Below are 24,377 nucleotides of genomic sequence, written 5' to 3' on the forward strand. Positions count from 1 at the left end.
AGCCAGGCTTGCAGACAGTGAAGCTGAAGTCTTGTGAAGAGTATCAGGTATGTACAGGACACCATGTGACCTAGGAGGATAAGATATGCCCCAACTGATGGCTGAGGGCTCTGTCACAGTTAATTGATTAAACCTGTGCAGAAGTAGGTAAGCTCTGTTTCTGGCCAAGTCCAGAGTTGCTCCGATAAATTCCATGGTCCCTGATGAAACTAAAAGGGACTTCTGTGTGCTCATGCAGATTCCCAGTGACACTAGGAGATTGAAAGGAGATGTGATTGATGTCACTACTTCCCAAAGAGATCTCTCAGTCAATAGCCATCTTGGTAAGGAAAGACTAGCAAGCCATGGTGTCAGCAGTGTGCTGCCACTACAGAAAGCACCTTCGTAAACACTCTGGGTTTTGTTGCTTATCCAAAGGAGAACACCTTGTACTGATAATAATTTGGACCTATAGTGAATGGTTGTGGCAATGGTCTTCAGTTTAGAAGGCTGTCTATGATACTTCCTCTTTGATGCTGGTGCATACATACCCAGGGAGTGGAGGGTTGCTCTGGAGTCCTTCAATGACTGTAAAGGTCTTTTCACTAAATAAGTTATTCCCACTGAAGGGCAAATACTTTACAGTTGATTGAACTTCTCTGGGGAATCCCAAGGAGTACAGCTAGGATTAACAACACATAACAATAGCTGTTGCCATTGACCTAGAGGCTTTTTCAGCTGCATCAATTGCAACTTGTAGAGATGTTCTAGCACCAATCATCCTCAATAAGGGCCTGAAATTGTGCTCTGTCCTCTGGAGGGAGCTTGTCTCTGAATTCTGAAATTTTTGAATAGTTGACAAAAATCATACTTTGATAGCAAAGCCTGGAAACTGGCTCATCAGAATTGCAGGCTAGTGGATGTCAATACCTTTTTTTGTTTTTACACAAGGAAGATCATATGTTTGGCCTCTTTATCCGAGGGAGTGGACTTTGGGTGCTGTTGTCTACTCCTTTCAGTGGACACCTGAACCACTGACATGTTTGCGGGGAGGATGAATAAATAAAAACCCTGCTCCCCTGGCTGAGACACAGTGCCCGCTTTCTTCCCTCCTTGAAGCAGATGCCTGTGTTGCTGGAGTATGCCACATGATCTTGGCAGGCTCTAGGATGGCCTCATTAACGGGGAGCACCGCTCGACTAGCTTCTGAACTCTGTAACATGTCCAGAAACCCGTGAGGTCCTGAACTTCCTCCAGAGGAATCTGGAGCTCATCCACAACTCTCCTCACCAAAGCTTGAAACTGTTTATGGCCATCTGGATGAGACAGCAAGGCTGGGGCAGCCCCCTCCTCGGGTGATTCTAATAATACTCCTGTTGTGACTGATGGTACTGCTGTATCTGGTTCTGCCTCCTCCTCTTCCATGGGTTCCTGAGGGAGCACAGGCTGATCTCTGGGGGTGGGAGAAAGAGATGGTTTGATTCTTAATGAGACCGTACTGATTCTGGATATTGCACGTATGGGTCCCACGGTTCCTAATCAGGTCAGTGAGAGAGATCCAACATAGGCTGAGGAGGTTCCCAAGGCAAGGGGACCAGCAGTCCTGGGTGAGGGGATGCCCCATCTTATGAGGGTATGGCAGGGTCCAGGTGATTCTGGAACCTCTATCTGGGTTTTCATCTCTTGTGGAGATGAGGCTGGTCCTTCCTTCATGCCAGATTCCCCCAAAGAGGAAATGTGGGTGACTGTGATGCCCTCAGTAATGTCAATGTAGGGATGCCACAATTAATAGACATAATAGGGGATCAACATCTCTCATATTGTTTGTGGACTGATGGTGTTAGAATCTCCCTGGTAAGGATCAGGTCCAATAGAAGGAATGATTCTGGGTCTGGAAAGATGAAGATATCCTCCAGACTGGCGTATCTGTCAGTCATCATTTGGGGTGAAGAGTCTTCTTCTTGTGCACTTGTGAGCTGGTGTAGAAGTGCTCTTGGAAGCTTATGTTTTCTTATATGCCCTTGGCAGTACCTGCAATGCATGTGGCTTTTGGGACCCTTTGTTGGTACCTGTGGTTGACGTGGCCTTGGCTTATGTCTCTCTTTGCTCTGTGCTGATGATCCCACTCCTGTTGATGGTGCTGATGTGGAGGCACTCTTACTCTTCGGTGTCTGTGGGTTGGTACTGTGACCCATATGGGCTCTAGAGCCTGCTGGGACCAGGTGCAAAGAATCACCCAACTTAGAAGTTGGGGAAACAGCCATCTTCTTAAAGATGTTTCTGAAAGTGGATTTCTCTTTAGGCTTTGAGAAGGCTTTGCACCCTCATGGTGAGGTTGGGAAGAGGAGTCCTTAGCGCTACCTTTGTTCGCCCCTGAATCTGAGGTAGTGTTGCTGGCTGGCACACTCCTTGATGTCTCTGCCCAAAGTACAGGGGGATCTGCCAACCCTAGATCGGACTGGAAACTCATAGAATGCTCCATGAGAGGTTTCCTAAGTCTGAAGAGCCAGACACACCCTCTCAGCCTACTCAACAGGATCTATAGGATCCTGGCTTCTCCTTCATGATCCTTTTCATGATGACCTACTCTGTTGTTATTGTTTATTCCATGCTTACAGTATTTCTGGTGCTGTATAAAGAGACATTAAAAAGATCTGGGGCTAGTGGAGGATAATCAGCAAAACATGAGCTCCCAGTGTGATGCTGTGGCCAAAAGGTCTAATGCAATCCCGGGATGCATACCAGGGGAATCTTGAGTAGGAGTAAAGAGGTTATTTTGCTTCCGTATTTGGCACTGGTGCAACCACTGTTGGAATACTGTATCCAGTTCTAGTGGCAACAGTTCAAGAAGGATATTGAAAAATTGGAAAGTGTTCAGAGAAGAGCCACATAAACGATTAAAGGATTAGAAAACATGCCTTGTAGTGATCAACTTAAAGAGCTCCATCTCTTTAATTTAACAAAGAGAAGGTGAAGGAGCGACTTGATTACAATTTGTAAGTACCTTCATGGGGAACAAATATTTAATAATGGGCTCTTCAATCTAGCAGACAAAGGCATAACACAATTCAATGGCTGGAGGTTGAAGCTAGACAAATTCAGACCGGAAATAAGGCATACATTATTAATGGTGGGTACAGTAATTAACCATTGGAACAATTTACCAAGGGTTGTGGTCATTCTCCATCACTGATAATTTTTAAATCAAGATCAGACGTTTTGTTAAAAGATATGCTCTAGGAATTATTTTGGGGAAATTCTAGGGTCTGTGTTATACAGGAGGTCAGACTAGACGGTCACTTCTGGACTTGGAATCTATGAATCTCTGCATTTGCTGGGTTCTGCTGGGGAAGGAGTGGAAGATCCTGCACTTAGGAGAGAGATGAGATTATCCAAGGCAGCATAAGCACCGCTGATGGTTGTCGCTGACCAGGAGGGACTGGAGGGCAGGAGATGCAGTTCTTGAAGTCTGGAATCCTGGACATAATCTGAGTCCTGTACTGGGAGTGGGGCTGCCCCAGAGGGGGATCCCCAAAATCTAATTAAGTAACTAATACTTAATTAACAAAATTTTATTCTACAATATTTAGAGATTCAAAGGCAGAACAGCAGCTCCGTGGACATTAGAGGTTCTGTCTCGGACCATGTGGTAGTAGAAAGGAACTGGAGAGGTAGACGGCCTGCACCCCCTTATGGTCTCAGTCTGAAACGTGAGAAGAAGAGCACAGGTGTGGAATAATGGACAGTACTACCAAAATCTTTCATTCTGAGGACCATGGTGCATATGCATACCCACAGTGGAATACACATAGGGACCAGCACTCAAAGAAGAATCTTTCTATTCCATTTCTGTGCCCTGATTCTTGTCTCATTTACACCAGTGTAACTGAAAAGGAAATTCAGGCTGTTGGACTCTCAGCTCCACTCTGCCAAGACCAGGTCTTAATCCAGATAAATGTCACACGTTACTATTCCCATCCTCCCTATTACAGATTGCTGATTATGCCAAGATATTTGTGTGCAGTGGTGATTTTGTCATCTGCATATAGGCCTCTAGTGACCTCCAAAATTATTTTGACTTATGTGACTTCATAAAGATTTGAATTCAGATCTCCAGAGGCAAAAGACCTAATGCGTTAACCTGCCAGGTCACCTTGCTCCTAAGTGAGTGTGTGTTAAAAACATGTAAAGATCTCTGAAAAAAGGCCCAAAGAGTATTTACCCAGGGGGCTGATAGTTCTTTCATTACAGACACCATAGCACTTCCATCGCTCTCTGCTGCTTAAAAACCTTTTAATCTTTTAAAGGCTTTGGAAATTCACTCTGCAAAGATAAAGTGCTAATTTCAAGCATGAAAATATTCCTCAGGATAGCAGGCCTCCAGACCTACAGATTTTATTTCATTTCAAAATCCAGGGCTTTCCCTTCCTGTCTTTATTTTGTGTTTACATTTACACGGCTGATTATCCAGAAAGGGATTTGCTGCCCATTTCACTGTACTGCTGTTTTTTATCCTCTTCTATTTGTCTCAGTGCTTTTTCTACGTAGGCTGACACAAGATACTACCATAGGTATATCAGAACAGCGCTGATTGCTGCATGCACACAAATATCCAAGTACATGCTGTTAATTGATTTACATAGTCAATTAAGCTCTTAAAAATAAAGATAATGAGAAGCATTAAAATATAAGCTGTTAAAACTGCTGATAAACACTCACTTCACTAAATGGAGGCACGACAGTCAACTTTTCTAATTTCCATCTGATCAATATATCCCAGTTTCCTGTCAGAGCTAATTTTCAAGCCATGATATTCCCAACAAATGAACTGACTTCAGCCTTTCCATTTTAGACGATGAAGCCATATTCACATTTCATAAACACGGACCACCTTCTATTGATGACAGTTCACAAATTATTCTCACAGTTCACAAATATAACATACAATATCTAGACTTGTACTGATGAAAGCTAACTCACAGCTCATAACGTACAGGTACTACACATTTCACTGATTATCCTACTAACTCCTCATTAACATAATACAACTGCTAGACTTTTACTGAGGAAACCATAATCAGAGCTCTTGAATGCAATGCAACTGCTACAACATTTCCAGCAAAGCCACACTTAAACTTGTGATTGCAACCGCTATAGACAAGGCTGAATCTTCTGCTATGCTTGTGTGCATTATTAGCAACAAAAGGTACTAAAATACCCATCTGAAAGGAAAATCTCTGCAGTAAATGAAAGTCTGATTTCTATTATGGCCCTAATGGAAGAATCATTCATGTTATGAGTAACAGAACAATAGCTCTCAAAAGTTAACATCCCTGGGATGTCATTGTTTCATAATAACTTCTCACTCTATTGGGTCTTGAATTCCAATGGCGTCTCATTTCCTTTCTCATTTCCAGGCTCCTCCTGTCTTTATGTCAAGCCTGTCTCTGGGTCCCCATTACCAGTGGCTCAGTCACCCCAAAGTGTGCAGCTTTCTGCCACTCACTCATAAGAGAGTACAGAGGATTTCATCCTCACGTCTTCCTGCAGGCAGAACTCCCACTGAAATCAATGGACTTTGCCTCTATGAGAAATGCAGGAGCCAATCCTAAGGGATCAACTCTGTCGTTAGTGGATGAGTGAAGTTCCAATCAAACTCAATGAGATTGGCATACATGTAACTGAGACCAGAATCGGGCTCTAAGTCTTGAAAGCAACTCATTAAAACAAAATTAGACTGGAAACAAATCAAATAATTATATCATCTATTTCTAGAGCTTCAATTTCTGGGGACATCTGACAAACAACATATCTACCTCATAGTCATAGGGCTGGCGGATGGACCAAAGACAACATTTCCAAAAGTGACCATGACTTCAGGGGCTTCAATTTTTGGATGCTCAACTTGACTTGCCTGATTTTTCAAAAAGTATTGAGTATCTGTCTTCTGGAAATCTGGCCACTCTCAAGTTGGGAACCCACGAATTGTTGCACCCAAAATCTCTTGTAACTTTTGAAATATTTGTCCCACCAGGTAAGCTCTCAATTTTCCAGGTTTGGGAAGAAGCTGAGGGACAGGAAGGTCTCTACAGTAGAGAAAAAGCCATCATTAGGTGAGAGTTTGAGGAAGAGCGAAGGAAGAAAGAGGGGTAAAGAAGGGCAAGAGAAAAACAGGGCTATTAAAGAAGTCCTTCACAAGCAGGAGCATTGGGCAGAGGCACTCCATTAACACCAACCCATAAATATCCAAGAAAGAAGCTTATCCTAAACAGAGAGCCTCTTAACATATTCAGGAGGGGTGCCCAAAGTGAGGCTTGAGGGTCACATGAAACCTGGAGTCTTAAAGTGCACCCTCTTTGTATGGAGCCAGGTTTTTGCTGTAGGAGTAAAACAACAAGCCATTCCTATTAATCGCTCAAGGAAGACAAAAGTACAAGCAACTGTTATGGTTGCATATGCCTTTGTTTGTGAAAAACAGATTTATTGCTTGGGCCATAAATTGTAAGCTTGGCCATTACTCTTCTGACAAGTCAATGTTGTGGCCCCTCAGTGCCACAACATGTGGGCACCCCACTGTATGGCATTGTTACAGCAGATGAAAGTGGAATAACCTTTGTGATCAGTGAGACCGTTTGCTTGTGCTCTAATTTTTTTATTTATTTATTTTTTTGTTATTTTTCACCTCCGTGCCATATCCTGTCAACATGATCATAAAACCCCGCAATAAAAATCCAGCACTTTCTGGAAAAAATAAATGCTGTGGAGCAGAGAGAGGTATATTCTGAGAATCAGATCATTCCCTTGTGCGGAAAGCCTTACTAATTCAAGCCTGAACGCTGTAAGAATAAAGGGTTAGAAAGCACAACACAGCTGGTGAAAATTGGGGGTTGCAGTTTTGCATTTAACATTTTCCACTTTATGGCAATATCACTGTACTCCTCACCACATCTTCCTCATCGGGCTTCACCAGGCTGTGGAGGGATGAGAAAAGCTCACAAAGCACGTCAAGGCTGTCAGCAAAGTAAATTATATCGATTGCTTGGTTTCTTCCCCAATTTGATTTCCTGATAGGAGTTTCCAGGGTGACTGTGAGCTCTGGTTTCAAGCTCATTTACTGAATCATCTCAGAAGTATGATTTCATAGATTCATAGACACTGATGCTGGAAGGGGCCTGTTAAGACAGCACATCTAACCTGCTGCATCTAGCGCATGATACCCCGGGATGGGTCATCTAACTCACTTTTGAACATTTCCACTGATTCAAACTCATTGTGCTGTCTTGGTGGCTGTTCCATTGTATTACTGCTCTTAGAGTGTTTTCTTATTCTGTGTAGGGATTGGGCCAACCTATGAAGTTTGGTCCTCTTAAATTTGAGGGGGTTGAAATCCTCCATTCCAGATCAGGTCCCTCTTAGACAGATGGTCTGAAACACTGATCTTGCCTAAAGTCCAGGAGGGTTCAGATCGAGTGTTCTAGCTCATGTCCATCTCTAATTATATTCACGTGAAACCTGCCCTTCTTTACTTTACAACTATTACTTTATAGTCAGAGCCCCAGTGCAAACTGCCATTGCAATGTCATGTTTTCAGAGATTTTGGCCAAGAATTCAGAAATGTTGCATGAATTATGGGAAACAAAACAAATCCCTCTTCACTGAGGTAGGCTGAATGGCTCTTTTTAAAAGTGGTCATTCTGCTTGATCCTAGAATTCAAGCTGCAAGAACCAGACTGCATGCAGATCATCCCAGAGCCTGATTCCCCATTACTCTGCACCGTAAGTATTCATTGCACCACTGCAAAGTGGGTGCAATCATTCTGATTTGGTAGCATTTCACACCCACTCTGCACTCACTTTGGACTAGTGGATATGATACCTCTAGGTGCAGCATAATGGAGAGCTAGACTTCCAGAATTAAGATTATGTCTATACCACAGAGACTATGTCTGCATAGCCCCATAGTTTAGACACAGTCTACAGTGACAGAAGGGGGTTATTTTTCAGTGTAGGAACACCTGATTGAAGATAGGAAGCCCTCTTACATTGACCTAGCTATGTCTACACTGGGGGTTTTGTTGGCATAGCTACGTTGGTCAGGGATGTTTTTCTCACACCGCTGACCAACGTTGATGTAACTTTTCAGTGCAAACCAGGCCTAATGCTGCACATGGCAGTCTACATGCAGTGTGTCCCATAGCTCAAGCTGGAAGGGGCAGACCGTATACAAAGTTTAACACCAATTCTAGATATTAGCCTTAGTCTATAGCATATTAACTGGTAAGAGACACCTCCCCTAAAGGAGAGCAACAAAACTGCTAAAAATAATTAAAAGTAAGCCCTGTTAGGAGAATTGGATCTGTTCAGTCTGGAGAAAGATTGGGAGGAGACGTGATAAATGTCTACAAATACTTAAATGGGATGTTATAAAGTAGACAGAGATTAATTATTCCCATTAGTCAGAGTACAAGAAATAAAGAGCTACAGCAGAGATTTACTTTAAAAGAAAGACGGGTGCAATCTATAACATTTAGATCTCGTCTTCTTCTAAATGTTCCTAAAATTCAGTGGTGTTCTGAATGGGATTTGGTCAGACTTGCCCCTACTTTAAAACCTCATAAAATCAGTTTAGGCAATGGAATGAGCTGACGAGACTAGACACTCATCTGTTCAGAGGGGATATGGGAATGATAAGGTCAATCTTGTCCTGATAAACAGGAAATAGTATGACCATTAGCGATTCCTTCCAACTCAAGTCTATGATTCAGTGGCTGGGATACTTTCGGTGTCCAGAATGTTAATACATCTGAGACTCAAACTCCATAGTTCATAGGAAGAAGTTCTACAATGTAAACCAAAAAAATGAACAACCTCCATCTGGCTCAGCCAATGTAGGAGATGTACTACTGTAAGCTGGAGCTAAGCTAGAAATCACTGTGGCCCTGATTCAACAGTCTATCCCCATTCAACAAAGCACCTGATCACATGCTTAATTTGGGCACGTGCTTCAGACTTATTGGCTTCAATGGGACTTAAAATTAAACATGTGCTTAAGTCCTTAGCTAAATTGGGGCCTCTTTGCATATATTATGCTTAGTAATAATAATAAATAGTAGGGTGACCATATTTCCCATATGTCCCTGAATACAGGTACTCGTTTTTAAGCAAGTTCAATGGCAATCAGAACTATGCAGTACAAACATTCAAATTAACATCAAGTTGACTGAGTCCCTGTTAAAAAGAAATACTGCATAATTGGATTCTTTTTATTTACTTTCTTATCTTTAAGGTTTTAGGGTTCACACAGGGAGAGGTGACATACACACACACACACACACACACTCCCATACACCTCTCTCACGGGGCTGGGGGCGGGGGAGGGTTGACTGACTGACCCTTTCTGCTCACAAAGTGTCGAAAGGCAGCTAACACCTCCTGGCTGCTGCTGGCCAATGACATAACTCAGCCACATCCTGTCCCCTGGCTACAGCATGGGAAGGAAGGGCTTAAGCTCTAAGGATGCGTTGTGCACCAGGGCCCAGGGAACCTGACTGCAGGGGCTTCAGCCCCGTGCTCCCTGGGGGCAGGACCCAGGGAGGGGGGCGGGTGGCAGGTGAAGAGGGTGCTAAGCCGCCTGCCTGGGGTGCTGCTGTGGAGCCTGCAGGTTCAGGGCATGAACAGGCTGGAAATCGCTCTCCCCACCCCACTCCAGAGCTTAGCTGAGGGGTGGAGATGCTTCCCATGTCACCACTGTGCAGGGCTTTGGCACATGCAGGGCTTGGCTCCTCCTGGCCAACCCCCGGGGCGGGAGGGTCTTGGGCTTTCCTGGGGTGCTGGGCCAGCCAGAGGCAGTTGGGGAAGGAAGAAGCCTGCCAGCCAGACTGTTAGTGAGCTGAGTGCTCTGACCAGGGGCTGGTTCTCCACACAGCTCTGGGAGTGGGATGTGCCCTGCCAGGGGAGGGGAAATATGGAGGTGCAGCAGGGCTTGTGGGAAGGCAAAGGGGCAAAGCAGGGAGAGGACAGTGAGAGGGAGAGCATGTAAAGGGCCGATTGGTGGGCAGCAGAGGCAACATGTAACCAGCCCTCGCCTGGCACCTACCCACACTCACCAGCCACCGCAGCTCGCAGATCACAGCCAGTGCCAGCCGGAAACGGGACGGGGGCAGGGCCTTGCTGGCCGAGAGCTGGCATGCAGAGGGAGCTGCGCTGATGGACCAGCAGGGGGAGCGACCAGCCCTGCTACCAGCCTTACATACCCACCCCCATTGTCGGCCACTGGACCCCCCCACTCACCGTTGGTGGACAGGAGGCTGGCGAGCAGGGATCTGGCCAGCAGCAGGATCCACCAGTACGGATGGGGTGGGGGTGGGAGAGAGAGAGACAGAAAATACGAACAATTTGCCTGTTTTTAAGAAAAAGTCGGGACACCTGCAAGAGGGCTTAAATAAGGGACTGTCCCTTTAAAAATGGGATGTCTGGTCACCCTAACTTGAGTTAACCTCACAGTCAGAGTCTATTCTGAAAGGTGTTGAGTATTCACCACCCCCGTTGAAGTCAGAGGGAGCTGTGGGTTTTCAGTGCTTCTCTGGATTTGTATTATGAACTATTTATTTGGAATATTTAAATGATCAATTTCCTATGTGGTCTTATTTGTAATCATAAGGCCCCTTCAATGTCTCTCTTGCTAGGACAACTTCACCAAGTTCAGAAAGTCACAAGCAAACTCCACATGGAATGCTGTTTTCCAACAGAAGGCCTCAGCAATTCTACTTTTAAAGATAGGGGACTGTTAATATTAGGGCTTTAAATGTTATTTAAGGAGGCAGCAGAATTTTTGCTGGACATTGCCACCCAAGTGACAGTGCTGGGGTAGCATTTTCAATGCATGAAGGATGCAGAAGGTATTTGGTGCTTACTTGGCACAGTTCTGCTCAGATTTACAGCCTGTGCAACCTCACTGTCTTGCATGCAGAATTTGGACCACAGTAAATTAATAAAATAAAATAATAATAAAAAATAAATAACAACAATAATAATAGCAAATAAAGTAATGTTAAAACTAAGGAGGGGCATCATTTTTTTCTAAAAATTCAAAGGAAGCCAACCTATTTGCACACACTATCCACTGGGTGAGAGAGGAGCTTAGAAAGCTTATTGATTTTATTGACATTACTTTAAAAAAAACATGCTATGGAATGAAAGTTTGTTGATTTAAATGCCTCTGACACTTTTCATGGGCAGGCAGGTTATAGGCAGGGAAACAATCTTGTGAGCTGGAAGGGATAGGCTTCACTGAAGATGAGAAAAACAGCAAGTGTGAGAGAGGATGCAGGAGAGAATGAGGTTAAAATCTGCAATAAAGTGTCTTAGAAGTGTAAGTTTAATGAAAAGCCAATTGGACTTAAGCTCCTAGGTCACTTGTGAAAATTTTATCCTGACTGAACAGGAAATTGGCAAATTATTGCACTCTGGTACCAGGGTGTTGTTGGGTCTGTCATAAGACTCTAGACAGACAGACAGTCAGACTTCAAAAGTTTTCCTAAGTGGCTCGCTGTTCTTTCAGCACCTGATTCTGAGAGGTGTTTGAGCATCCTCAACTCCCATTGATTTTAATAAGAATTGTGTGTGCTCAGCACCTCTCAGAATCTGTCCTTAGTGGAGGGGAAGGGGGAAGCAAAACTGAATATTACAAGGCACTTAGCAATGTTCAGTCAAGGAAATTGCTCAATTGACTGAACATTTCCAACCAACTAATTCCGCTCAAAGGCTTCTGACTTGATCTACTGAGTTTAAGGACAGATACTTTCCTTTTCAGACTTGAAGGGAGAGCAAAGCAAATTCCCTACCTGTAATTCCTGTGCTCAGAAGATAGTTATTACAATAGATCCCATCCCCAAATACGCTCTTATGGGTCCAGGTCTTGTGCATGTGACTGCATGTGGAGCATTGAGAGATTAAGGCCAGGATTTTAAAAAGTGAGGGGGGAAAGTCCTAACACTATTGAAGTCAATGGGAATTCTTCCATTGACTTCAATAGAGCCAGGATTTCACTCTGAGTACTTAAATTGGCAAGACCTACCTATATCCTATGCCACTTCCTAAAATACTTCACTCATTCCAGAGGGTTGGAAATTTTGGAACCCTGTTAACGCTTTACTATTCAGAATGTTAAGTCTCCATGTTGCTGTAGGTATCTTAAAGACATTATACCTTGCTCTTCGGCTTTGTATACTCTACTGCATAAACCCGTGCATGTTTTTTAAGACATCTGCAGACACGGTTGAAATGTCAATGTTTATAGGGTTTCAACATGCCAACTATTATAGCTATAACACTTGTCATAGATGTGTACAGTAGTCAACATTGAAAGTTAGCTTTTGCTATACAAATACCACTCTTCTAAGTAGCGCAAAATAATCATGGCATCTCAGATACTACTATATGGCAACTGCTGACAAACACAGACTTTTTAATGGTGGCCAATGTATCTATATAACATGACAAAGTCAAACCGTGGTGTGGATACAAGGGCACAGTTAAGATTCTTTGAATCACCTTAGCCCTAAATGTCCATCATTTCTGGTGTCTTTTTCCTAGTGTTTTTTCTAAAGTGTAACCTGAACTTTGCATTACCTGGCTTTCAGAAGTTGATGGTGTGGATTATTTTTAGTTACCGAGATTTTACCCTTTTGTTATTGATACTATATTTACAACCTTAATTCCAGCTTGTGAGGGAGCAGAGAAACAGCCATCTGGCACAGCAGGGGTTAAAGAAAACCTTTGGGTGCAGCTAGCCCAGCTCCACTACACCTGCGGCCAATGCCAGACCTGGATGGGACGGGGGGTAGAGAAAAGAAGGGAGCCAGGCTCAGTTGGGGGCTGACTGGCGAGGAAGCAGGAGGTCTCTGCCTGCTCGAAGGGACAGCTCAGAAATCCGCCATCCAGAGCAGCTACTTGAGGCAAGTAAGGGCTCCCTGCCAAGGGGAGGCTGCAAATAAGCCCCAGCACTTGGGGCAACTGGACTAGCGGGGCCATGCCCCAAATTGAAGAGAATGGTAGGAAGTAGCCCGGGGAAGTGGGGCTTAACTCCCTGCTAGGATGAGAGACCCCATTACCCCTGTTTAGGGGTTGATCTATACAGGGCCCCGGGATGGGACCCAGTAGAGAGGGAGGGTCTGGGTCCCCCTACTACGGCCTCGGGCCTTACAGACTGAAAGACCACTGATCTAGCCACTAGGCTGCCCGGCCACAGAAGACCCTATCACCGAGCTTAATTAAGATTTTTTGTCTAGGAATAATTTAGAACTGAGAACAAGAAGAACATATTTTTTTCCTTCCAAAGCAAGTGTTCTATATATCCACACCCTGAAGACTAAGAGCTCCAGGGTTGTCCGGAAAAACTAATACTCAACAATTCATTATAATTTGAGGCCTCGATATACTGTACTGTATGAAAGGAAAAAAATAACTTCAGAAAGTAGCTCAAACCAAACCAAAATCCAACAGCCAAAAGCTAGGTTGCTCTAGGGAATCCATGAAAAATGAAGCAATCTGTAGCAATCACAGTAGAAGAGCATTTATCGGTGGCTATATGCTTTTGGCTCCTAATATTAGGTGAATAAGAACTGATGACTGTATCCCAAGTGTTTCATCCCTGTCATGTGAATGATGCAGGGACCCAAGAGCGTAGAGACGCGGGGAGGGTCTATTGTAAAACCTACCGTTAGAGAAAATAATGATAATTTGGGGGATTCATTTCATATGAATTAACAGTGTACACTGCCACAAGTGCATCCCTATTTATTACTGATTGTCTTATTCACCTTGCTTTGGATTCTCTCAACTGAACGGCCCGTAAGTCTCTCTCGAATACCCAGACATACAGCTCTCAGATACTATAGTGATGGATACTATTGAAATATGACAGACAGATATACTCTTTGTATCAAATACTGAGAAATTTTGCCTGGTTTCTTTTCTGGTTTTAGGTTTTTCTTCACGGTTTTTACTAATGTATACTCTTGTTTCAAGTAAATCTAATTTTCATTTCACAAGACCCAGATTGCTCTCAAATATTTTCATCTCTGCCTCTTATCTTAGTCACTAGGAGGGAACTGGCATCACAAGGTTAATCTAAATTTAAAAGGGTAAAAAGACCATCATTATCTGTGTGAGTCCCGTCCGTGTGCAATGGATATACTGTAGACACTCTAAATCTTCAAAGAGAAATATTTTAAACTCTAACCCAGTGGCAGGTGGAGTGCAGTTTCAGGATCAAGTTTAAAGGAGATGGGGGTGTTGATTAACAGCACAAGCTTACCCCAATCCAGATCTTTTCCCTATTTTCCTTAGAATATTCTTGTGTTAATTCTACTATGCACTGAGCCTCAGGTTCTATTTACACTGAAATTCCTATCATACTGGGGGAACCAGAAGTCTCTAAACATAGCTATAATCCAGACTCTAACAGTATAGTCAGGACTAAATCATGTTTTAAGCATGTTCCTGAACCATGCTGCAACCCTGCAGAAGTTCAAGGCAGTAGCATAGTTCAGGAGCCCAGGTAGGTCCAGTTTAAAATGAAAGATCAATCCTTATTTTGGACTACTATGCTTTTACCAGGTCCCCAAACATAACAGGAACTACACTATGGGACTAAAAAAGCCAAAAGAAGCTGAATGCAAGTCTCCAGGTTAGGACTACGGTGAGGATGATAGTTAATTTTAAGGTTAACATCAAGATTAAACATAGAATTTAGGTCATGATTAAGATAAAAATTCAGGTCATTATCTAGGTCAATATCAGAATTAGGATCAGGGTAAGAATTAGGGTCAGGATGACGTTCATAATTAGGATTAGAGTGCAGATCTAGAAGGATTTTCTGAACTTCCTGATGAAATCCATGGGTCTTTTCATTCTAGTGCCTTTGTTAACAGCAATGCCACTACATGGTTATCTTTACTCATTAGAAATATTGCTGCATTAGTAATTTGGATTGGTGTGAGATAGCTGACACATCGGGAGGGTCACTCAATGACACCCAGCTCAACAAAGGTACATTGCAGATTCTCAAACCAAAATGCCACCTGCCATCTTTTAACATTTTAATATAATAGAAAGTTCACATTTAAATTTTAAAAAATATGACAGCTAACAGCTTCCATGTCATCCCATTGACACACTAAATTAATTAAAGCCATATATTATTAACCCTCCCATTACCACACATAACCAGTGAGCAAAATAAAGACCAAGCCAGAGCCCCATATTCTCAGCATGGCAGGACAGCACTATTGGTCCCAGGGATTGGTCATTTTCGGATACGTACCCAGTAAAGGACATCTGTCCAGCCCTCCATAGTGATGCACTGAAACACAGTTAACATGGCAAAGGCAAAGTTGTCGAAATTGGTAATGCCATGCTTGGGCCCCTCCCATCCTGCTTTGCACACAGTGCCATTCTGACACTGCCGTCCATGCGCTGATTGAGGAGCACAAGGAGAGGGGTCCTCTTCTGCAGGTGTATCATAAATGATGGGAAAACAAGAATGAGAAAATTATTAAGTACTGCATGAGTCACTGGAAAGGCAAAAGAAGGATACTTGCTTTTGAGACCAGACTTTTGCAGTGCATTTGACACATTATTTGAAGGCACCACCAAAAATTGTATTGGTTTTAACCAGGCGCCGGTGCATTTTTTGGTTTGGCTTTTTATTTTGCAAAGGATAGACAAGTTACCAATTATGACAATCAAAATTGTCATTATGTTTTTCAATATACAACCTTCCAGAAACAAGAAAGAGTGCACTCATACATGAGGAGATGCTAGGTTACATCAGTTGCATTTCTTTGGTGTGCACACTGCAACTATGATTTTCCATTTCCATATTCACGGGCAGTCTGGGTTAACTTAAGGTCACTTATGTCCCCTAGCACTGAACTGACTGAAGCTCTCTTCCTGTGGAACACCTTACCTCAAAGGAACCAAGCTTCAAGCTTCAGTGCTATGGAGTTGCTAAGGGATGCTGGACTAATGTTAAACTGCTGTGATGCATTTCTGGAGCTCAGAAGCTTTGCAGAATGTTATCCACAGGTCCTGTGATGCTCAGAAGCTCTGCAGGACCATAACTTCTGATTAATCACCTGCCTATTCTATATAGGTTTGGGGTTTCTCCCAATTTGTAAAATTAAGAACCCAAGCTACACATCTGTTTCAACTCTCCGGTGCATTAAAAAAAAGCCCATGAAAAACATTTTAATACATACAAATAAACACAAATACTAATATTGGGACCATAGTAATATGTAATGAGAGTGATTGATCAGTAAGAGTACAGTCCTGCTGTCCTTATTCAGGCAAAGCTACCTTTGAAAGCAGTGGGAGCTTTGCCTGAATTAGGACTGCAAGATAAGGCCCTACATTTAAAATAGATATGTGGGAGTTTATTTTGTTTGTTTCTATCTATTTTATTTGTTGCTACTATCTTTTTCATGAGACAGCTTGTTCTTGTGAGATTTCCAAAAGTTCTGGTAGTGTTTACGCCAAAGTACATCAGGAATAGGAAGATCAGAATGAGGTGCCTCTTCAGTAGTTACCATAGAGAAAGATAATATATATATATATTAACAGAGCGTAAAAATCCATGGCAGGTCATTACAGTTCTAGTACATTTTCTAGCAATTGAAATTTGCTGACCTTATAAGAAGGTAGAAACTAAAGAACTCTTGTGGCAATTTCCCTCTGTATGATATTTTCTCGCTATATGATTGTGACTGAGATAGAGTCATTAGTACCCAGCATCTCACGGTGATCACTGATGCTCAGGTCAAATAAATCAAATGATAAACAGCAGATGCGTAGATGTGTAAGTGACAGTCTACTGGATTTTCTTAGGAGGTATTTCCTGATGGATTTTGTGTGCAGGATTCCTCCCACTAATTCATTTTTACTTTCAGAATAACTTCCTTTCTAACCACAGACACATCCTGAGAGAGAAAAGGGAAGGGCTGATCATAGATTAGAAACTCCTCTGCCATGATAGTAGTTATTAAAGTTTACAGTATTGTATATTTGGGGCCTGGAGTCGTTATAGAATAGGTGAGTTGTTCAACTCTATGTTGCTGACTCAAATCCAACTCAGTCTGCTGGTGAGAAAGTCATTACTGTCTTATTGCTTTAGTCAATGGGAAATGAACTGGAGGTCTCAGCCCAGCTGCAAATGGCAAACATCCACATGAAAAAGCACCACCATACTCATCAGGAATTGACAACTCTGCTGGAAGTCTCAACAGAAAGGCCAATGACTGGATGGGCTGTGGAGACTGAGCTAAACTCTCACCGTTATAGCTGGTTTCTCCATATCAAAGTTGAGTCCTGTTTATGGGGCAGAGTAGAAGGAGTTTCCATTTTTGCTCCCCATATTGTACGTGTTTTGTGGAGAGCTAGAGAACTCTATCTCCAGTGCTGGCACTCAGGCACCTTTCAACAGTGCTAAATTCATTTAAATGTTCTAATTCAGGGAAAGTTACATTATGTTGGGAAAGCCTCACTTGGAAAATATTCGCATGCAGGCTGCTGGTCCTTCCCTCTCACTTGTGTCTCTGTGCAGAGGGTGCTTTAATATTGCTGCCTGGTCACACTCTTGCAACTTGGTCCTCTGGAGGCAATCAGCCTACTCTCTCTCTCTCTCCCTCTCTCCTTCACAAGCAGAATGCCTCCAGCAATTGCTGTTGGTGCAGTGCTCCTTGACGCACACTCTAACACGACAAGCCAGTGATGGTGAAGCCCATAAAGATGCCCTAACAAGCATAGCTTCTGCTTCCACAAGGACTCTGAAGGATGAGGACTTAGAGAAGAGATGAGGCTTAAAGAGAATGACCAAGGAAACAACCCAATTCTGGTGATGAATCAACATGGAAAACAGAGAAGGAGAAAGGAACTGGCTCGCATAAGGAAAATACAAAGGGATGTTTCTGTTCAGTTCATTCCTTCATCTTCATTTGTTTTCCTTTGGCTGTATTCCTAATTACATTGTATGTTTATGGACAAATATCCCTCTGTTGAACTGTTTAAAGTGGGGGTGGGCAAACTTTTTGGCCCGAGGGCCACATCTGGGTACGAAAATTGTATGGCGGGCCATGAATGCTCACAAAATTGGGGGTTGGAGTGCAGGAGGGGTGAGGGCTCCAGCTGGGGGTGCGGGCTCTGGGGTGGGGCCAGAAATGAGTTCAGGGTGCGGGAGGGGGCTCCGTGCTGGGGTAGAGGGTTGGGGTGCGGGTGGGGGGGGTGAGGGCTGCAGCTGGCGGGGGGGCTCTGGGGTGCAGGAGAGTGGGACTGAGGAGTTCGGAGGGTGGGAGGGAGATCAGGGATGGGGCAGGGGTTTGGGGCACTGGAGAGGGTCAGGGGTCCAGACTCCAGACAACGCTTACCTCAAGCAGCTCCCAGAAGCAGCGGCATGTCTCCTCGCCGGCTCCTATGCAGAGTTGCAGCCAGGCAGCTCTGCGCACCTCCCCGTCCACAGACACTGCCCCTGCAGCTCCTATCGGCCTTGATTCTCAGCCAATGGGAGCTGCGGGGGTGATGCTTGGGGTGGGGACAGCGTGCGGAGCCCCCTGGCTGTCCCTACGCATGGAAGCCAGAGGGGGGACATGCTGCTGTTTCCGGGAGCTCTGCAGAGTGGGGAAAGCCCTAGACCACACTTCCCGGCAGGAGCTTGAGGGCCGGATTAAAACGTCTGAAGGGCTAGATGCGGCCCGAGGGCCATAGTTTGCCCACCCCTGGTTTAAAGGCGTCTGCAGATTTTTCTGATAAAGTAAACAGAAAAATTGTGCAAACTTAAATACCAAAGCCTTAAATGCCAAAGGCTACATGTTCTCTTCTTTGGGGACAGAAGTAGAGCTGGGCAAAATTTTTGGCCTGAAAGCTTTTTCCAGTAAAAAATGCAGATTTGTCAATACTGAAACTTTTCATGAATTTAGTCAGATTGCTTTGGTTAAAAAAAAACAAACAAAAAAAAACCTAAAAAAAAATTCTGAAAAAAATCAAAATATTTCCTTCCTATCAACATTCCTGAAATGAGATGCTTCAGTTTGAAATGACTTTTTGTTTTAAAATTTCCTTTAGTTTAATTTCAATTTTTATTAAAAGCTCAAAATCAAAATGAAGCTTTTGGTTGACCCAAAACATTTTTTTTTTAACTTTTTGATGTGTAAGAAATTTTGAAAAAAATTGTTTTTGGTTTGACCCAAAACTAATTTAAAAAAATTTTTTAACATGCCACTGAAGCAAAAAATCCATTGTTTTCGCAGCCATAGGCAGAAGCTTACAGACACATTTTCAGAATGGGCACTTCACACTTCCCTAATGCAGCCTCACAGGCATGGCCTACATCGGAAAAATGCATTGTGGCAGAAAACATGTTCACTAAAACATTTTAACTATAAGGGTGTTACCATCATTTTGCCCTCAGTTTGGACAAAGACAGTCATGTTTAAAAATGTCTTAGCTGGTGATGGTTGGCTTTAGATCCTTCTAAACCTGGAAAATCCCATTAAAACAATTGCAAAAATCAGAGTGTAGGAAACTCAAGTTTCCACTTAGCTCAGCAGTGAGTGGTGATATATAAATGTCTAAATTAGACAAATACCGTAGCAAACTGTTCTTTTTGATTCCAGAGCTGTCTATAGGGCCACTCACACCAGCATCACACAAACACACACACATCAATCACGAAATTCCCAAAATAGTGCAAAGGAAATTGTGAAACTGTCTAAACCCAGCACAGCATCTTGGAGCAAAACCTTAGAGTTTTTGCTTTCTTCTAGCTGGTAAATCAGCAGCACCCAAGTACCTCCCTGCACTATCAGGGCCAAATTCATCATTGCTCTACACCCTTTGTTGTCATATACACACCAGTGCACAGATACTGCCTGCTGGATGTTTAAACAGTACCAGATCATAATAGTAGCATTTGATACCCTCTCCATTCTGAAAACTGACCATTTATTCCCATCCTTTGTTAACTGGTTAAAAGATAGGAAACAAAGGATGGAATAAATGGTCAGTTTTCAGAATGGAGAGCTGTAAATAGTGGTGTCCCCCCAGGGTCTGTACCGGGACCAGTACTATTCAACATGTTCATAAATGATCTGGAAAAAGGGGTAAACGGTGAGGTGCCAAAATTTGCAGATGATACAAAACTACTCAAGATAGTTAAGTCCCAAGCAGACTGCGAAGAGCTACAAAAGGATCTCACAAAACTGGGTGACTGGGCAACAAAATGGCAGATGAAATTCAGTGTTGATAAATGCAAAGTAATGCACATTGGAAAACATAATCCCAATTATACATATAAAATGATGGGGTCTTAATTAGCTGTTACCATTCAAGAAAGAGATCTTGGAGTCATTGGGGATAGTTTTCTGAAAACATCCACTCAATGTGCAGTGGCAGTCAAAAAAGTGAACAGAATGTTGGGAATCATTTAAAAAGGGATAGCTATAAGACACAAAATGTCATATTGCCTCTATATAAATCCATGGTGCACCCACATCTTGAATACGGTGTGCAGATGTGGTCACCCATCTCAAAAAAGACACATTGGAATTGGAAAAGGTTCAGAAAAGGGCAAAAAAAATTATTAGGGGTCTGGAACGGTTACCATATGAGGAGAGATGGGACTTTTCAGCTTGCAAAAGAGATGCCTAAGGGGGGGGGATATGATAGAGGTCTATAAAATGACTGGTGTGGAAAATGTAAATAAGGAAGTGTTATTTACTCCTTCTCATAACACAAGAACTAGGGGGTCCCCAAATGAAATTAATAGGTATCAGGTTTAAAACAAACAACAGGAAGTATTTCTTCACAGAACGCACAGTGAACATGTGGAACTCTTTGCCAGAGGATGTTGTGAAGGCCAAGACTACAACAGGGTTCAAAAAAGAACTAGATAAATTCATGGAGGATAGGTCCATCAATGGCTATTAGCCAGGATGGGCAGGGATGGTGACCTAGCTTCTGTTTGCCAGAAGCTGCGAACGGGTGACAAGGGATGGATTACTTGATGATTACCTGTTCTGTTCATTCCCCCTGGGGCACCTGGCATTGGTCACTGATGGAAGACAGGATACTGGGGTAGGTGGACCTTTGGTCTGACCCAGTATGGCCGTTCTTATGTGCTTATGTTCTTTGCACTGGGGTAAATGTTACACAAGGTGCAGGGCAACAGTGAATCAAGCCTCCAACCCACTCCCCCACACGTAACACATCTCTTACCCGGTAATCCGCCTTGCACTAAGTAGCAGGTCTTGTGCATCTTCCCCATGAATAGCTCCAGTCCAATGATGGCATAGATAATTATGACAAACAGCACCAGCAGGGCAATGTGCAGCAAGGGGACCATAGCCTTGATAATGGAATTTAAAACCACTTGGAGACCTGCAGAGAGGGAAGAAGGCAACACTATCAATAAGAGAACAAGCCAAAACTAACACAGCCATCGAGGACTGTAAACTACAGACAAATGCTTCATTTTTATTGGGCATATAATACCAATCCCCGTCCCCCAGCATTTGCTAAACTGATAATAGTGACTTACATTTATACAGCACCTTTCATCCAGAGTGAGCCCAGAGTATTCTACAAACTTACCACAGCAAACCTGACTTACAAAGTAAACTACTGAAGGGATCGTTTCACCTACCACTGAACGCTACCACCTCTGGGATGGAACACAGCAGCTGTTTCTGAAGATTCCCAAAACTCTGTTATAAGGTGTTCCTCAGGGGATATATCAACTCCTCCTCCTCCCTCTCAGCGCCTCTTGTCCACCTCTGGAAGGGAGGGGGAGGAGTGGGGACGAGGCGCGCTTGGGGACAGGGAGCGGAAAGAGGCAAGGAAGAGGCGGGCAGGGACGGGAAGAGGCGGAGCGGGGGTGGGAAGAGGCGGAGCTGGGGTGGGGGTTTGGATGAAGGGGTGGAGTGGGGGCGGGGCCTGGGGGAAGTGCGGGTTGAGCACCCCCTGGGACAATTGGAAGCCAGTGCCTGTGGGTCTGGGAATCAAGAAATCTGGGTTCAGGGTTCTGGCTCTGCCACAGAGCATGACGGTGGGAAGTCACTTATGGGCTGATTTGCAGTGGGTGCTGAGCATCCATAACTCCATTTGAAAATGATGGGACCTGAAGGTTCTCAGCACCTTGGACTTCTCTGTGCCTCCGTTCCTGCACTTCTAAAACACGAATAATAATATCTACATCACAGGAACACTGTAAGGTTACTGGAAATTCACTAATGTTTACAAAGTTATAAATCCTCAGTTGGATGGTGAAAATACAATAAATAGCACAACATTATTATGCTATTAATGTTGAGAGCGAGGAGAAGGTTCCCAATGGATGTCTTAAGTATCTACTATCCTTCAGCTGAGAAACAGCCAGTTCACAATTATAAGCTCCTTAGGGTTTGCAATACCTGTTATCCTTGAATTAACCCATTCATGTCTCCTACAAATTCTGTCATCTTATCAAAGAAGTTGATATTAGCTGTGATTTCTGAAACATGTGACTTGAGTTGTAAATGTCTGCTGTACACCTACCAAGGGAGCTTGCGATAACCTTTAACTTTTCAAATCTATTGTCTAAGATCTAGGCATTTAAGTTTTTACTACTGTTTTAACAATTAATTTAAATGCATTCTAATGATGATAATACATTTTTTAATAAGCATGTTCACATTTATGTGCAAACCACTTCTCACTGACAGAGCAGACTGGGACTTCTAATTTGCTCACCTGATCATCCCAGCACCCAATATTATTATCGCTATATTGATTCCATTTTCAGAGAGCACTTCTTGAGTGGTTATAGTCACTTGGTTTACAGTTTTATGATTCACACCCCGTCCCAAGGTGTGCTGTATTCAGCATGGAATACCCTGCTTCTCATAAAGTAATCCGTAAATGAAATACAATATTGATGTTATCAGATGTTCACCTCACACTAGAGAAGGATGTTCTGCCAGCTCAGTTGTGGTATTCCCACTGGAGATTAGCTATGGATGGGTAGCCATGCTCAGGAGGAAAATATGGCTATGGCCACCTAGAAGATCAGTTATTTTCTGAGTCAGTCAGAGATGATTTTCCTTTCTCTAATTGCTCATTTTGTTCACCCCACCAGACTGAATTACCTGCACATACAGAAAATTAATTACAGTTCATGCCAGAAAATGGTGCTAATTTATTCCAGACAAAAATTTAATCCCAAATGTTTTTAGGAATCTCACAGTAAAATAAAAAACCACTTTCCCACTCCACAATGTAAAATCACTACATGGGAAACGGCAGAGAGAGGTCTGAACCAAACCCTGAATTTGTCTAATTCCAACAACTTTATGAAACTTCAGATCAGGATCCAAAATTTGCGGCTTTATAATATCCTACAAGTAAGCAAAGGAAGTTCTTAATTGTCAATGAGTTTTGACGCCTCACCAATTCTAAATGTAGTCAAGACTTGGAGGTCAAGTATTCTAAGACCCTAGTCTTATATTATTAATCATTAATTATTATTTTTATTAATTTATTTAACATTCATAAGAGGATTTCCCCAAAGCATTTGAGAGGAAAGATAACCATGATGATGCATAAAAAGTGATCTCTTTTTAAACATACAAAATGTATGTCTATCATCAACCTCTCCATTAAAGTGCTCAAGTATACTGCAGATATACTGGGTAGGCAATGTTAGTTCAAACCATTGCACCTTCTGTTAAAGTGGAGGTTGTAAAAAATCAAAAGCTTTCACCATAAACAGGAGACGGTAAGGAGTTCAGACAGCCCGGGAGAACTGGTATCACCAAGAGATTTATATGGGCTTCTACTTGGTTACTTAGAACAAGCTTCTCTACTATAATAAACCAACTTTGAAGAAAAGAAGAGAAAAGCTACTGAATAATGTTATCATGAATTAATGCAAGTGCTTTGCAGTATTCCATTAGGACAAACTGTTTTCAAATCCAAATGATTCCATTAATTAGCAAATTGTACACACATTACTGTTAAAGTATTCACAGAGGTTCTAGAAGTTGAAAACTGCTAACAACGTAGCAACTTTAGAGGTGTCAGCTCAAAAAAATAATGCCAGAAGCTACTTGCAGGAGAAAAAAAAATCACTCACAACATTTATCACCAGGTGTCCGGCATTGTTGACAAGTTATCACAGTATTATTTTTCTGAGCTCCTGCAGCCCTGCAACACAAACAGATCTCTTTGACTCACAAGGGGTGTCTGAGGACCCAGTCATGGAGTGGCAGAGGAAAGACAGAGGGATAGCAGAGAAAGAAGAATGGGAGTAGTCGAGGGAGGACAGTGGAAACAGCAGTACAAAGAGATTTTCTTTTTAAAATTAAAAA

At 42.9% G+C, this 24,377-nt stretch overlaps 1 protein-coding gene across 2 annotated transcripts in view; it reads right to left on the minus strand.

Moving 5' to 3' along the window:
- The window catches only part of CACNA1C (calcium voltage-gated channel subunit alpha1 C), a 709,385-nt gene that overhangs the window by 212,650 nt on the left and 472,358 nt on the right, over positions 1 to 24,377 (minus strand). For both annotated transcript variants that reach the window (XM_077827237.1, XM_077827230.1), the window contains exons 6-7: positions 21,261 to 21,411; positions 15,305 to 15,509 (exon numbers count right to left, since the gene is read on the minus strand). In XM_077827237.1, the coding sequence (XP_077683363.1) occupies positions 15,305 to 15,509; positions 21,261 to 21,411 (356 nt within the window). The remainder of the gene's footprint in view (positions 1 to 15,304; positions 15,510 to 21,260; positions 21,412 to 24,377) is intronic.

This window comes from Eretmochelys imbricata, chromosome 1 (genome assembly GCF_965152235.1).
Source record: "Eretmochelys imbricata isolate rEreImb1 chromosome 1, rEreImb1.hap1, whole genome shotgun sequence".
Lineage (NCBI taxonomy): Eukaryota > Metazoa > Chordata > Testudines > Cheloniidae > Eretmochelys > Eretmochelys imbricata.